Consider the following 16,923-nt stretch of genomic DNA (forward strand, 5'->3'; position numbering starts at 1 on the left):
ATGACTAATGTTCAGTCGTCACTCAAAAGCTACTAGATATAAAGGGACCTAAAAACACGTGAGTGGAAACGAGGGAGGGAAAAGCTCAGGAGAAAACAAATGGTACAGAGTCAGAGTGACTGAGGGGAAGCTAGCTGGAGGATTAGGATCTACCACCAATGCAGGGGAAAGTGTAAAGCTCTGGTTTTAATGACTGAGTTTAGAAACCCCGAAGTGTTTTCCACAGTAGATCAGATGTGGCGAGGAACTGAAAACAAAGTCAGAAAATTTCTGCTCTGAGGCATGATAAGGAGAAAAGTGGCCAAAACTACAGAGAAAAGTTTAAGGACCTAAGAACACGGGGCTGGTTTCAATGTGTGTGTGTGACGGCTTCTGCTAAAAAAAGGAGAGAGAAGTGTAACATTTAAGAGAAACTACAAACCAAAACCATGAGTAACATAAGGTAAAACAGCTGTAGGCAGTAAAACTGCTGAAAATTACATGGACGAAGATTAAATCAGTGAGAGAGAAAACACACACCAAACAAAAAAATATGCAGCAAAACAGAACTGGGTTTCTCAATTAAAAGAGTGGAAATAGGAAGAGGGTGGAACCGTGTCTTCAAAATGCAGACATGTCGTCCCCATCCTAGAGCCGGACAGGCGATGGAAACATGGCTGAATAAAGACCATTCTAGGGAAAAGGTCGAAGTATGTCACAACAAATCCCACTCTAAAATAAACAAGAAGGCAAAAGGCCATGATTTCAGACAGAAGCAAAACCCAACGTCAGAAAGATCATTCTGATGCTCTAACTCTGTGGTCAGCGTGAGTCAGCATTCCTTGGAGGACCGGCATCTCAGTCACTTTAAAGTATATGGAATTAAGCACACCGCATATAGCGCAATAGCGATGAGTTAGGGAGAGAGGAGCGAGGAACGAGGAGGAGGGAGGGGGGAGGAAAGGGGAGGAAAGAAGAGAATAGGAAGGGGAGAGGAAGGGGAAGAAGGGGGATGGTGAGAGGGGGAGAATAAAAACCGCCTTTCTTCTTATAAGGTGTCTGCAAAAGCTTTAAAGACCCTACTAGTGATATGTCAATGGTAAGTAAATTTAGGAATTTCATGCATCTAAGGCCAATAATACAAAACTGTATCTTTATAAATAATCACAGAAAATTAAAAGCCAAGTTTTTAAAATGCAATGGCATCCAAACATGAAATGCTTAAAAATATCTTTCATAAATATGTGATTGGCATGGTCAAACTAAGAATCCACTTTGTTTTGATTTGAAGATTTCTTTATTAATGTTTAATTTTGGTAAGATGCGTAAGGTTGTAGTAAAATAATAAAACATTACTGTGGTAGAATCTAAGCACATACTTCAACATTGTGAAGTATCCTACACGGTTTGTATATGTTGTTCATTTTTAAATGACTAAGAACAAGCATTATAAAGTGGTGAATAAGTCCCATAAAAAACAGTGAGGATAATTGTGTAATGATATGTTTTTATGGAAGTATTTTAAGAGTTAAAGTATTTTTTTTTCAAATTCTACAAAAGTAAGGTAGCATTTTTTCACGTGTTTGCGTACCCCCCTGGTAACAGAAGCCAGCTGCGTTTTCAGATCTCTTTTCATGCTCTTCATAGTGAAGAGTTATCTCGATGGAAGAATATAAGGGAAGTCTCCACACAGATGGGCAGATAGGAAGAAACAAAGGGCACTTTAATATTTGCTATAGACAACTGTGAATCTGTCATGTGGCTGAGAGCCTTGATTATAAAACACATAGCAGAGAAAGGTGATGTTTAAAATTAGTCTCAAAGATACTGCATTAAACAAAACCCCACAACAAGGCTCACTGAAAAAGCCTCCTGTCCCTGGCTGAGTCAGGCTGACTCCTGTCCCTGCCTGAGTCAGGCTGACTCCTGTCCTGGCTGAGTCAGTCTGACTTGACAGAAGCAAGGACATGACTGCCTAACAAGGACAGGAAATCCTATTCAGACAGATGTACCCCACAGCCTGAGTTATTGCTACTGGACAATAAGGACTACAGACCGGCTTAATCCCAGGACTCTTTTGGAGACTTTCTACTTCACAACAGAATCGTATTTATTTATGTTATGTTTTAAAACTTTATTACTTAAAGACCTGCAAATAAATAAAAACATCAAACACCAAAACTAACCAGACCCAAAGTCTGTACAACTCCACAAATTTCTATGCAGTTAGAATAGGTATTACGGAGGTGATCTGAGGCCAATTTTTATTCTAGTTCAATTTTTTTTCTTGGAATTTGTTTTGTTTTGGTGGTGGGTAAGTACATAAAATATACCTAATACTGAAAGGGTAAAATTTAATGTGAAGCTCCACTACTTCTGTTCTGAATGCCCAGGAACACATTTAGTAATTGTATAATTTTGCTAAGCATCGGTACCACGATATGTAGTAACCAAAGACACCTGTCAGCACATTAGAACCTGTTCCTAATGAATATTCACTTAACTTCTAGCAAATTCTGAGGACAGAAACAATCCATAAACCTGTACCCGAAAGTATCCCAGTTATTCACAGGCTGATAAGGGGGGATAGGATTAACAGTAGGCAACAAAGAAAGCAACTGTAATAAAATATAACAAATGTTTTATTTCTGTAGAAAAGAATCAACCATAATATGCCTTGCTCAAAAGAATGGGGATGTAAAGGCCCTCTTGCTGATAGCAATTGCAGCATGCTAACACTGCATACTATCTAAGCAACTGCAGCATGCTAACCCTACAGCATCAGAAATTGGGAAACAGTCAGCATGGGAGACTGGAGTTGTCTACATGAAAAATTCCTAACAGAAAAGAAAAGGAAGGAGGGGCTTAAATCTCTCTTCTGTTTACCTAGGATTGATTTTTTTATATACTGAAAGAAAAATATTTAAGAATCAATAACAAAAGTGGGCAGAGAAGGAGAAGAGAAAGGAGAGGAAAAGACATACACTGTAATTCCCATTTTTGTCTAAAAAGGCACAAAAGTAAGCATATTATTTGTTTACAATCCTTGCAAATTTAGAACATCTAAATGTAAGAGAAAGGCTACCTTTGTGTGGCTGCAAAAGTAACATCAGGATTGAACAGTTACTTCGATTTTCTAGGAAAAAGTAGAATTCCTATTTCCTACCCCAAGCCTCTTCTGGAGCACTGGAGGCAACAGAATGCCCTTGGCTGCCCTAACCATTTGTAAGTGGGATGATTCACCCTTCGCACAAGAGAGGAAGAAAAAAACCCCACCTTGGCTCTGTTTCATTTCCCGTTTGACCTCCTTAAAAGGACCATTTTGAAGCTGTTAATCCAGTCTACCAAAATAGCAAGCAACTAGTCTTTATTAAAGGTCAGCTGGGATTGCGGTAGAATAGAGAGCCGACTTCTGAGGACCTGAGCATGGCTCTCCACTTTGTCCTAGGCTAAAGGCGAGAGCTGTTGTTTGCTTGAGTCTTCAACTTAAGGCTTCTGTCAAGGCCTTATACGAACAAACATGAAGGACTATTTGAGCAAAGAGTAGACTTGGTGGAATAACACTTGGAAATCAGTGGCTGCTGAAGCCTCACTGCCAGATGGTTCCTGGAAACACACACACACACACACACACACACACACACACACACACTCTCTCTCTCTCTCTCTCTCTCTCTCTCCCTCAATGTGATGATTCAGCAATTTAATGGATCTTAAGGTTGGCAGCCTCCCCCTAGACTCCATCTCTGAGGAAATAAAACAGCACAGGTTGAGCAGTCTGGTGGGTTTGTAACTGGGTTTGGCACAAACTCAGAATATGATCAACCATAAACTTTAGACCATAAAATGTGACTATTAGGTACGTTCACATCGGCCGTGTTTGAAAATAATAATAATAATAATAAAAGATTCTTCCATAGAGAAAGGGAGAGAGAAGTAAGAAAAGGAGATAAAGGGAAAAGAAAGAAAGAAAAAAGAACCGCACAATAAAAACAAAGACAAAGGGAGAAATCAAAAGATGGACGCATTTCCAGGAAACAAGGTCCGTGGTTTTACCATCATGATGGCTATGTCTTTCTCTACATGTAACTTCTTTCCCAAATAATTCAAAATTAATACATAAATGGACGCCTTTCTGGATGAACTAGAGGTTAACAATTCGTGTCCTGAAATTACTGTTTCAAATTAAGAGGCAGCGGCCGAGAAGCTCTTGCCTAAGGCCCTACATTCTCGTCTCTGCCTGCAGCTACTGGGGTGCAGACAGGAAGGAAAGCTCTTCTTCCTGCAGCACAACTCAGGAGAATGAAACATTTCCCCCAGCTGAAGCTTATGCATAAGGCCCTGTGATGGACAGGGAGGAAGCTTGTGGACAAAGAAACTGAGCTCGCCAGCACGGGGACAACAGGGACCGCCAGCACCGGGACGACAGGGGGCGCCAGCACGGGGACGACAGGGGGATATACAAAGCTGAGATTTGCAAGACTGGAGGCGAGAAAAGCCAGCAACCTCCATATCTACTCAGCTGATGCTTCAAAGGGGGTGCGGGAGAGGTTCCTGCCCCTCCTCTGGCTCTTCAGTGGCACCTTACTTGAATTAAATACTGCATGGGGGCAGCAAACACAAGGAAGGACCAAGCCACTGGGCAGCCTCCACGTTGAATGCAGGCACTCTGGAAAATACAGTTTCATCTGGGTGAAGAACTCAGGAGATATGTGTTGTTCTAAACCACTGCGAAGAAGCAAATGGAAGACAAGGATGCTGGCTCCGGGGAAGACCAGACGAACAGGCTCATTAGAAGAAGGAACTAAAGTGTCTACTGCGGTGTTGTCATTTGAAAAGAAAAGAAATTAAAGTGAAATTATCTCAAGATGGCTAAATATTCTACCAACCTTGAAACACTGTCGGTTGCGTTGACTTACTGTTAGCACATATCCCTAATTGTCCTTGGAGCCAAAAGGTTACCTTGGCAAGGGAAACCGAGAAGCATAAGGAGCTCTGGTCTACAATGACAGCATGACAGGAGTGCGAATGACCACTGAACATCACCCATAGCAATCAGGTAGCATAGAATATTGCAAGCAGTTTGATAACCCATTGCAGTAGTACGTTTTAGGACTGAGAATATCACATATGATTGAATCCGGATATGAATTTCTGTGTTGAGAGAGGCACCAGCAGATATAGAGGAGTGGACACAGTGAGAGCAGCCAAGTACCCTTCTGAGAGGACTGGTGGGAAAGATAAGCCAACTTTTAAAATGAGTTTGTTCCTTTTGAAGAACAAAGGAACAAAGAGAGACAGGTAGGTACTCTCGAGAACAGAGATCGACAGCTATACGCCGTACCCGACTCTATAACAATGTGAATTTCTCCAGAAGTCACACTTCTGTCTCATTTGCTTCAAGAAGCTCACACCCAGAGTTTGAAAGAGAACACCGTTGCCACAGCCCCAAGTGTTGTATGATATCCTGATCTGATTCTCTCCTCCACTGTTCTCTCTCTCCATCCTGACTCTGACACTGTTTTATTATATTACATGCTTTTTGGAAATCTACTTTAAATGTTCTGTTCAAGAAGGATTTGAAAAATAAAATCAATAATTCATAGATAACTGGCCTAGGAAAGCACACACTATGTTTAGAGTGTGTGCTGTATGGGGTCCATTGATGTAAAGCACGCAATCACACAAAACCCATGTGCAGCAATCTGGGGTACATACACAGGGCTGGCTAAAATATAAAGCTAAGAAGCAAATGTCATGAAATCAGAATGCTGGCTATCTCCAGAGAGGAGTGAGCTGTAGGCATGAGAAAGAGGCAGTGACTTCATGTTCTGCCTCTTTAGCTGGGTAATTATCAAAGGGCATTTCCTTCCTGATAATTTACTAAGCTGCATATTTACATTTTATAGACATATTTTGTATTCTTTTCCTTAGATGCACTATGCTTTAAAAGGATTAAAATTATATATTTATATATAAAATCTTAAAAATTATACATATAATGACAAATGATGAAAACAAAAGCTAGTCAGTCATTGCCAAATAATGAAATAAATCCCACTAGGATTTCCACAAGCTAAAAAAAAAGATAATAAAGGGGTTATTAGTGGAAGAAACGCTGTCCATATTCTAGGCAGTAAGGATAGTAGAGGGATGGCCACAACAGCAGGCCATTTCAGCATCAGATACCACCACAACCATGATGTCATGAAAAGAGAGAGTGTATAAACACTATTTTAAACATTTTGTCAAAAGATTTCCTGGGAGCATGGGACCATGGGAGAGGGTTGAAGGGGAGGGGAGAGGCAGGAAGGGGAGCAGAGAAAAATGTAGAGTTCAATAAAATCAATAAAAAAAATTGTGGAAATCTTTATTGAAAATAGATTTTTTCATTCAAAATATGTTGATTATGGTTTATACTCCCCTAACTCCTTCTAGGTCCTCCCACTTCCCAACCCACCCAAATCCATTTTTGAGAAGTTCATCCCACAGAGTTTTATTATGTGCCAGAAGCATAGGCACCAGGGTAGCACGTAGGGTAGTGGAAACAGTGTACAAGGTCCTTTTTTTCCCCCATGAAGTTGACATTATGGAGGAATAGGTAGAGGAGTACTAGATAGATAGAAACAAGCACTGTACAGGGGCACCTGAGTGTGAGTCCTCCAGAAAGAGAAAAGTTGGGAATATCTAAACAAACCAACAGACCAACCAACAACGACAAAAAACTTCAGGGGTCAGGGGCACAACTCATGAGAAGATGGATGCTTGAAGGGATGGAGGAAAGCTACGCTATTCACAAGCTTTGAGGGCTTGAATTCTTAATATGATGACTTGTAGTAGGGAACTTGTCCCCATCTTTTACATATGAACATATGGACTGAAATTTATTTACCCTCCCCTGAGTAGGCTGAGAAACACATAGTCTTCTCAGAGAGTGGAAGGACATTTTCTTAGCCCACCTGAAATCCACCTGTCACTACACAGACATAACTCAGTGTGACAGGATCTGGGTGTAATCATGGGTGTGAGAAGCAAAAGACAAATTCATATAGTATTCAAGTTACTATGAATATAGAATTTATAATCTGCTAAGTCTCAGTCATAAGTATATAGTCTTGTGACATATAAGAGAGCTATATCTATAACTTCTCATGGCCAAACATGGCATAAAAATTTTGTATTTAATTTTCTTATGTATTTTTAAGATGTAGAAGAGCACATAGAAAACATGTCTAAAAATATGTCATGCTGTAGGAAATGCCCTTGTACATTGTAAATATTGTCACAGGTATTGGTTTAATAAAGCACTGACTGGCCAGTAGCCAGTCAAGAAGTATAGGTGGGGAAAACAGACAAGGAAAATTATGGGAAGAGGAAAGGCAGAGATGCAGTTGCCAACCAAAAGCAGAGGAAGCAAGGTGAGTATACCTTACTGAGAAAAGGTACCAAGTCGTGTGACTAAGCATAGATACAAATTATGGATTAATTTCAGCTGTAAGAGCTAGTTAATAATAAGCCTGAGCTAAGAGACCAAACAGTTTATAATTAATAAGAGCCTCTGTGTTTTCTTTAGAACTGAATGGCTGTGGGACTGGGTGGGACAGAAATTTCCATCTACAGTGTCAAGTTCACATGAAAGTAACTTCATAGTTGCTAATGAAGACTGTTTTGAAAGATTGCAGTTTCTATTGCAAATTAAAGGATGCTAACACTGCTTAGAGGAAGACAGAAAACAAGTCCCTTATACTTGATGCTACATGTAATTGGAGAACTATGAAATCTAAGTTTGACTTCAGGAGCAGAGCAAACTTTAACTCAACTTCTTTCTCATATAACTAAAGATCTGAGAGCTTTACAAAATTCAACTCTTGCTCCCAAATATGAGAAAGTCATGTGAACGTGAACCTGAACCTCTGAGGCATCTCTTCAAGGACAGGTTAACTGGTTCACCATCCTTTAGCTCCCTCTGTACGGACATGTTCCACCTCATCTCCATATACGTGCACACAGGCAGCACACACAAGCACCATGGCCACAAAGTTCTACTAAATATTCTGAAGGGACAACTAGAAGAGACAAATAGTCCCTTCTAGTTCTCCAAATCTGAGCATCATCGTCGTCATCATTAGCAGCAGCAGCAGCATAAACAAGCTACATCATTGTGTATTACAGTTCCGTATTCTTTTGCTACTTGTAAAACCTCATGAAGATGAGTTGTGCTATGTCTTCCCACTAAATAATGTGTGTACTGGACTTTCAAAACAACTACTCAGTCTCTAAAATATGCAAACAACATGCTCTCTAGTGCTTGTCTGAACACAATAGAATTGCCACACAGCTTTCCCTGAACTGAGATTCTTGATTGTTTTTATTTCGTCTGCCTTATCACAAAGAAAAATGATTACACTTTCTTGGGTTAGCTGAAGGTACCATTTTGAGGACAGCATTGGTACAGACATCCACTGTCACCACAATATTTATGACCAGTTACTGGGGGCCATTAGTTCTAAAACTTTTATAGGAATGGATGTAATTCCTGGATTTTCCCCTGCTAAATTATGCTATAAAGTGAGGCAGAAAAAGAAAGCCCTCGGAAGCATTGAGCCAGCCTGTCCTCATCGGTCCTGTTTTCTGTTCTGTCAGACTGTCTTCTGACTGACTGCCTATAGCAAACATTTTGAGGGTAATTTGTGCCTATTAGGTCTAAAGTGAATTGCAGAAATAAACGAAAGTTTTATACGAAAGCAAAAATATTTTTGCATGTCCCATATGCAAAGGTAACTGAATGGCTTGTGCTATTTTGTAGAACCAAGGTTGGTGGACACTTTCTAATGTGAGAACCAGTATTGGAAGCAGTGGGCTCCAGCAACAGACAAGAGTAGCATATGGCAATTCCCCAGCGTCTGTAGGAAGCTGAGTTCAGGATTCACATGAACACAAATGCCTGTGGGTCCCTCTAGACTCGTGTGGACAATGCGGTGTGTCTGCATCTTGTCAAATCCTCAGGTATATTTCACACACCATCCTACATAATACTTAATATCACCATACCTAGTCATCCCTTGCATTACTTAGGAATACAATGGGGAAATGTCAATTGTTATGGTGATTTTTTATCGAATAACAATGAGAGATGCTTTGACTGTGGTTGATACAAACAGTTTAGAATGATTTGTTTTCCAGGTTGGTTGAGTTCATGAGATGGAGACCACAGATACAGAGGGTCCACTGTGACAGTAGAACGCAGTAGTGTCCCATGTTAAAAACAGATGGAACACAGCCTGTGAAAGATGAGCTGGAGGACCATGTATCATGTCATCAAAATAAAGGTGAATGTTTTGCCTTGCAGGCAGGATTCTGTGTGGCAAGCATGCATAAATATTGGGGATGCTCCAAGACCACGGGAACAGGGAATTCTGATCCGCACTCACACTGTCCTAGGCAAGAAGCTCCTTTGGAAGCTGTTAACAGCCCGAGGAGGGGCTCTCTCTCCAACCAGGATGCAGCAGCCCCATTTAACACTCTCGTCTAGGGAAACAGCAGACCCTTGTGCCTGTTTCTAACTGCACATTTTTAATATTCAATATAATGCTACTCTTTAACAAACTCTTTACTCCCTGCCTCTCTGATGGAGCTTCCCGGGGTCTTTAAAGGGATTGTTAACCCAAGAATGGATCGCACTATTTCTGCATGAACAGGCCCAGAACCAGCCCATTAAGCCTCCCGTCTTGACTCTGACAGCGCCAGCCTCACCTCTGAGGAGATGCGCCAGCTGCTGGGTGATGAGCTCGGGGGCCTCGTGCAGGAGCTCCTTCAGCACCAGCGAGGAGGAAGACTCCGGGAACCCCAGCTCGCCATCGCTCTGCTCACCGGGGTTAATGACTCTGACAACTGCAGCTTCCAAACTTCTGTCCTCGCTGTAAATTAAACGGAAAAGAAGGGAAAGAGATAAGGCGTGTTTTCTCACGTGGGAGATAATTCAGTCTCTACTTCCACATGAATAATAATTTCCCCCAAATGGCCCAAAACATAAATTCTCATGACTGAAGAATAGGACCTGGAGAGTTGGCTAAAACACCCGCAGAGCAAGTGTAAGGACCTGAGTTCAGAGCCCCAGAACCCACGTAAAAGCCTGGTCACTCCTGGCTATGGTCACACCAGCACCACAAGGGGGTGGGTGAACAGGGAGCAACTGAGACTTGCTGGTCAGGTGGTCTAGCCAATCAGAGAGCACCCGTTTCAGTGATTGGCCTTCCCTCAGAAGATGAGGTAGGGAGGAAGACTTCTGACATGGATCTCTGGCCTGTATGAATTTGCGGTCCTTTGCATGGATGCTAGTACACACACAGTCATACGCAGTCATACACATACATACACTCATGCATATACACATGCACACATACACAATCATACACACACACACTCACACACACAAACACATACAACACACTCATGTACACACACAATCACTGACATATACACACTTCATACATACACACACAATCACTCACATACAGATACACAATCACGCACACTCTCTCATACAAACTCTCTCTCTCTCTCTCTCTTACACACACACACACACACACACACACACACACACACACACACACGTGCGTCAGAGGGGAGACCAGGACCTTATTCTGTGTCTCTTCACGTGCCATTTCCCTTCATTCCTGCCCCCAGGATTCCTAGAGTATTTCATATTTTCATATGTTCATAGAAGCTTTGCTTCAGAAACACTGTAACTGTGTTCAGACCCTATGAAATCTTCCTTTCATAAATGAGAAAACTGAGGCACAATAGTGCTAAGGAAAGTGTTCATGGTCAGGTGACCAGAGTGTGGAGCAGGTGGCTTTTAACTAACCAGTACCTGCTCAGAACAGTCACCGAAGCTCAGAAGAAAAAGAAAAAAAAAAAAAACAAAACACTATGTCTGTAATGGCTTCACCATGACTTTTTAAAACTCAAACTTTTAATTAACTAATTCATTAAAATTTGTACTTTTTAATTTTTAAAGTGCTGAAGATCAACCTCAGGGCTAGGCAAGTGTTCTGTCACTGGCCCATCCCCCACCCTCACCTACTTCATATATGTGATAGAGGTGGATTTTCTCAAAGCAGGCAGATAACAAATAAAACTACAGGTTTTTTTTGTTTGTTTTTTGTTTTTGTTTTTGTTTTGACTCTTCAAAAACAAATGAGCAACAGTGAAGAAAGTTAGCTTTTAACTTTTTTGGAATATTTCGTCTCATAAACAACCGTAAGCCCAGAGCTTATAACCTCAGTCAAAGGCAAGCCTAACATTTTCCATTTTAAGGAGTGACAAAGCTCTCCCCCAGTCTGTGCTGTGTTCTCTTTGCTCGTGCCTGGTGCATGTGTTGCCTTGAAAAAGTTAGCCATGACTTTAGCCAAGTGTGTGATAACTAACCAGGCTGTCTGTGGTTTGGGAACTGAGTTTCCTCTAAAGGGTCACATGTGCAGGAAGGATGGTGCCCCCGGTGGAAACACTGGACAGTCCTGAAGGCTTTCAGATGTGAGGCCTGGCTCAGTCCTTAGATAACTGGAAACAAGCCCTCACAGGGTGTTGGGCAATTCTAGTTTTTAGTTTCTGCCCTGATTCAAGGTGTGGCTGTTTCGTTCTTCTTGCTGATGATGTACGGTCCTCACTGCAGCCCCCTCTTGTGTCCCGAGTTGAGAGTTGACTCTCCAGGGCCATGAGAAAGATAAACCTCTTCTGTCTGACTGTCTAGGTGGCTGTGTCGGGTACATCATTATAGTGATGCGAAGCTGGAAAATACAACTGACAGCAGAAGGAAGTCCAAAAGCTCACTCAAAACGTCCAGCCTCTTCTCAACAGATGCTTGATAAATATTATTCAGAAGAATTTCATTTGCCTCAAACAGCATAGGGATGAAAGCAGACCAACCATAGACTATTTTCTAAACACTTTATATAACTGATGCTGCCTAGGTATACTTTGAGTCATGTGCAAATATGTGCTCTAAAAACTGGTTACATTTTAAAAATTATTAAATATGAAGGTCTTATTTCAAGTATTCGAAGGTCAAGGTTAGTTAGTGATGGTCATCAAAATAAATGGTCAAAGTGTAAAGAAGGAGCACCTCAAACTGTAGGGTTAGCTGATACCCTTTATTCAAGAGAGTGGCTCACAAAGGCTCCTCTGCAGCCGCCTGGAGGGAGAGATTCTGTCTTATTCCCCTCCCTTTCTCTCAGATCCTTGCCCCAGCTAGCAGTTCTTCCATGCTGAAAGCAGACAGAGGAACTAAGTTCTCATCTGAGCTCCCCACTGAGTGTACATGGAGCCTTGGGCAAAGCCATCGATGACACCAGGTTCTGCCTTTCCCGTCTGTGACATGAGGTGACTGAACGACGTGAGTTGTCAACAACCTGTCCTTTTTTTTACCATATAAATGGAAAACCAGTGACCCCGTGGCCCATTTCCCAGCTTCTCCCCTTTCTCTATAAGATTTCTGTAGAACCTTTCTGCTTTATCTGGTTTCAATTTTTGTTACTGATTTTCAACGTCAATACATAGGATTATGGCGACACTGTAAGAAAATATCATTTTGGTAAGTTTTACAGGAGCATTCTACTTAAACATATTTGCAATCTCAAAGTAAAAATGAAGAACTAACATAAACCAAATTTTGTTATTAAAGAAAAAAAAACACTCTTTTTCCTATAAAGTCCTTTTCTTCGTTCATTCGTTCCTTCCTTCCTTCCTTCCTTCCTTCCTTCCTTCCTTCCTTCCTTCCTTTCTTTTTTAAACAATGATAAGGAGACAATAATAATGGTGACAGCTGAGCAGGAAACTTCACTTAGGACAAATGTGCAGAACTTTACAGCGAGTCTTACCTTCCCAGGGCGTTGCTGCCCACGAGCGTTATTGACAGCTTTCCTTCATCATTCAGCTGATGCAGGTTAATTTCATCTCGGAATATGTGGAACGATTCAGAGATGTTCAGCTCTTCTAAAATGAACCTTGTCTCTGTGAAGTAGCTGAATTCGGTCCTTGGGATGTTCAGCACTGGCAAGCAGAGGACCCCAGGCGGACTGACCTACCGAAGGAGAAGCTAATTCAACCACCGGAAACAGCCTTTTCTCCTCCAGCGCAAAGCTAACAGTTAAAGAGAGCCGAGGTCTTTGGGCCATAACTAAGCCATGTGACATTCAAAACCAATCTCCCTGAGCCCAATCTCAGAGCACTTTCCACTAGTAAGTAGACCCTGGTGTTATATTTCTAAATTAGCATTACACTGTTTACTTCTCTGTGTGTGTGTGTGTGTGCGCGCACGCGCGCGTACACCACAGCACACATGTGGAGGTCGGAGAGTAACTCGCGTGAGCCGGTTCTCCCCTCCCACCACGTAGGTCCTGGGAAAGCACACAGGTGATCAGGTCTGGCAGCAAGGACGTTTACCTGTTGAACCATTTCACCAGCACAGCCAGGATGAATTGACAAATGAATGAATGAATGAATGAATGAATGAATGAATGAATGAATAAATAAATAAATAAATAAATAAATAATTGGGGACAGACTCGGGTGACACAAGAAGGTAGATCTGTCCCTATCGAAATAGGATACTTGCAACCTGGGTCTAATCAACTGTTCAAGTCCGCTATAGTTAAATCTTCTGCTTCCTCAGGGTCATCAGGAAAATTCTGTGCTGAAGTATAGTTTGTGACATCCAATTGTGACATTTTAAAAATTTGTTTAATTTTTTATTTTATATACATTGGTGTTTTGCCTGCGTGTATGTCTATGTCTATGTGAGGATGCTGGATTCCCTGGAACTGGAGTTAAATAGTTGTTAGCTGCCATATGAGTGCTGGTAATTGAATCTGGGTCCTCTGGATGAGCAGCCAGTGTTCTTAACTGCTGAGTCACCTCTCCAGTCCTGACTGTGACATTTTTAAAATGCAAAACACCGTGTAGGTCACTAGTTATTCACTTGGGAGTCAGGCTTAGCACACATACTAATAGGTTATAATCCCTACTGAACTCATATATTATACTATTTTATATATATATATATACATAAACATATATATATCCTACTGAACTCATATATTATACTATTTTATATATATATATTTATATATATGAACACATATATGTGTGTGTGTGTATGTGTTCATAAAACTCTTATACAAAATATTTGTGGTGACCAGATGGGGAGGAGAAGAAAGAGTATTTCAGAGCCATAAAAAATTTATTTGTCTATATGAATTTTAAAGTAAAATATTTTAAAAATTACTTTAAGGGCTTGGTGATAGTTCATTTCTGAATAATTAGTAGCCTTTATTCTCAAGTCTCCATGGCTCTGTCACAAGCATGTGCTTATTACACAGTCCAACACCCCAGTGTCTGTCTCCCTTTTCTAACATTAAAAAAGCAGGGTTGCTTTGCTCTGCTGTGTATTCCAAAACATAAAACAATCAGGCAGCAGTAGACATTTAACAAATATTTACTGAATTAAGTAAGTGAACCAGACACTGCTGTTGCACACAAAACACAAAATCTCCACCGAATGGATTTTCCTCCCACTGGAATGCTGATACTAAATCCCACTTGCATAACCATCACTAGTACTAGTGACTTGTGTATAGCATGCTACTCTTCCTAACTGACAGTTGTGTCTAACTCCTGTACACCCAGTTGAGGAGAATACACGAGTCAGAGTGTGTGTCCCAAGCTGCCCAAGCGGGACTTATTCTGGAGGTGGGACCAGCAACTAGACACCAGCCACAGCCCCTGTTGGATGAATTGGAGAAAGCCACTCTCCTTTCTGAGCCTTCACTTTCTGTTTCTGTAGCATGGTATTATTGGCTTATCACCAGAGCATGCGAAGCCACAGAGCCCTGAGAAACTGAGTATGGGTCTCAGGAAAACTCCATAGAGGCACAGTCCACAAACAGCAAGACCTACCACACTAAGACAACAGCATGGTATCTTAGTTGGGTTTTCTATTGCTGTGATAAAACAGAATAGCTGACAGCAACTTGAGGAGGAAAGGATTTATTTCATCTTATGGATTGTTGTTTGTCGTCCAGGATTCAGGGCAGGAGCTGATGCAGAAACCATGGAGGAGTGCTGCTTACTGGCTTCCTCAATCTGGTTTCTTATACGGGACAGGACAACCTGTCCAGAGGCTGCACAGCTCTGCCCTGTGGGCCAGGCCTTCCCACGTCTATCATTAAACAAAAAAATCCCCTGTAGACTTGCTGACAGGCAATCTGAGGAGAGGCATTTTCTCAGGGACGCTCCTCTTCCCAGATAACTGTAGCTTGTATCAAGTTGACAAAAACCAGCCAAACAACAAACAAACAAACAAACAAACAAAAACCAAACCAAGACACATAAAAACAACAAAGTCCCCAGTATGTGACTCTTTAGTAAAGTCACATTTGTTCCTAGGCTTCGTTAAAAGTCTCCAAAGGAAGAGAGGGTCTATCAGTCTGTTTTCCTTTATCTATCTACTGATTGATCATCTATCTTTTATCACTCACAATTTCCCTACCTCCTTTTCTCATGACGCATCCTCTTTCACAACACTACAACTATAGTTGGTGATGTTATTATTATACACTCTCTTTAAACTGCACATCGCTGGTGGTCTTAGAGTCAACGTAGCTCAGTCAACTGTTCTCTGGACGAGCCGTGGAGAATGAGGGTTGTTTAATACACACATCTCAACTCGGACACATTTATCTTCTCAGGCCAATTGCTCTTCCTTGCAAACCTCAACAACTTGTAAGATAAATTTGATGTAGAGCCCACATGTAGAGATGAAAATGTGTTACCCATCATTTTCCTCAGCTGCCCTAAAGCAGTGCTGGCCACCCACAGCTCATTCTGGAAGACTAGGTTTTACGTGAATTTAAATCGCTCCAGATCAACTATGCATAGTGTCAGGGGATCCAGATCCAAACAAAATCGAAATAAAATAATCCAGACTCTGGAAAATTAAAAATTCCGTGAACCTTCTGGAAATGGTGCCCAAACATTCGGAACTTATATCTGAGGGTTTTCAGGCAATAAATCCCATTATGGTGGGCTGGCCAAGTTTAGAGATGGGGAGTCTGAACACGATTTGTTAAAAGGGGCCTTTCCAGTTGTGTGGGTGATTCTGTTTCACAGAGCCAAGAGATTCTCCCTCAAGGGACATCTTCATCCGGGCTAAACGGCAACAGCTAAGACTTCCAGAATCTAGACTGAACATGCCATACCCTGCTTCTGGTCTCTGGCCAGTGCTCTGTGCTTCATATACTGCTCATATGTGTTATCCTGCATGTTTCTCTGTTCCCGAAGGCACGGTTACATAGTGTATGATAAAGGGAAGAAAGAGGCCCTGAATCCTGCTTTTTATTACTTCTCTGAATTTTCATAAAAGCAACCAGCTACTACAGACATGTTTTAATATGTTGTTTGCAATGCTTTTGAGAAGAAACCAGTAAGACATAAGCAGAATAATGTTTAACATATAGGAGATGCTCAATAAGTGCCTGTGGCTTACTGGATTTTTAATATTTATTATCTATAATATACCTGAACATGAAAAACTAAGTTAGTGACTCTTTTTTCCCATATTTATTCTTAAAAGACAAATAATTCAGGGTACAAAGGATATAATAATCCCTTTCTCCTCACCTTGTCCAGAAAGTATGCATATGTGAAGGCAGAAATGAGAGAATCCAAGTCACATGACTTAGGTCCAATAACTGCATGGACTTTCTCCAATTGCTTACTTCGATCCTGCAACCAATAAAAGGAAAAATCACAATTTTACTTGCTTTCAACCAATATAAAGTGGAAAATTTTCAGTGTTGTTTTTAAAGTATGCTTGTCTATACTTATAGACAATGGCAGAAAACAATAAATTTATCACAAAATTATATTAAAACTATGTATTATGTT

At 41.1% G+C, this 16,923-nt stretch overlaps 1 protein-coding gene across 9 annotated transcripts in view; it reads right to left on the minus strand.

Annotated features, from left to right (window-relative positions):
- The window catches only part of Prune2 (prune homolog 2 with BCH domain), a 253,120-nt gene that overhangs the window by 194,922 nt on the left and 41,275 nt on the right, over positions 1-16,923 (minus strand). For all 9 annotated transcript variants that reach the window (XM_087908047.1, XM_087908050.1, XM_087908054.1 and 6 more), the window contains exons 2-4: positions 16,657-16,761; positions 12,858-13,060; positions 9,733-9,896 (exon numbers count right to left, since the gene is read on the minus strand). In XM_087908047.1, coding sequence (XP_087764173.1) covers positions 9,733-9,896; positions 12,858-13,060; positions 16,657-16,761 — 472 coding nt within the window. The remainder of the gene's footprint in view (positions 1-9,732; positions 9,897-12,857; positions 13,061-16,656; positions 16,762-16,923) is intronic.

The sequence above is a fragment of the Myodes glareolus genome, chromosome 7 (genome assembly GCF_982192425.1).
Source record: "Myodes glareolus chromosome 7, mMyoGla1.1, whole genome shotgun sequence".
NCBI classification, from domain to species: Eukaryota; Metazoa; Chordata; class Mammalia; order Rodentia; family Cricetidae; genus Myodes; species Myodes glareolus.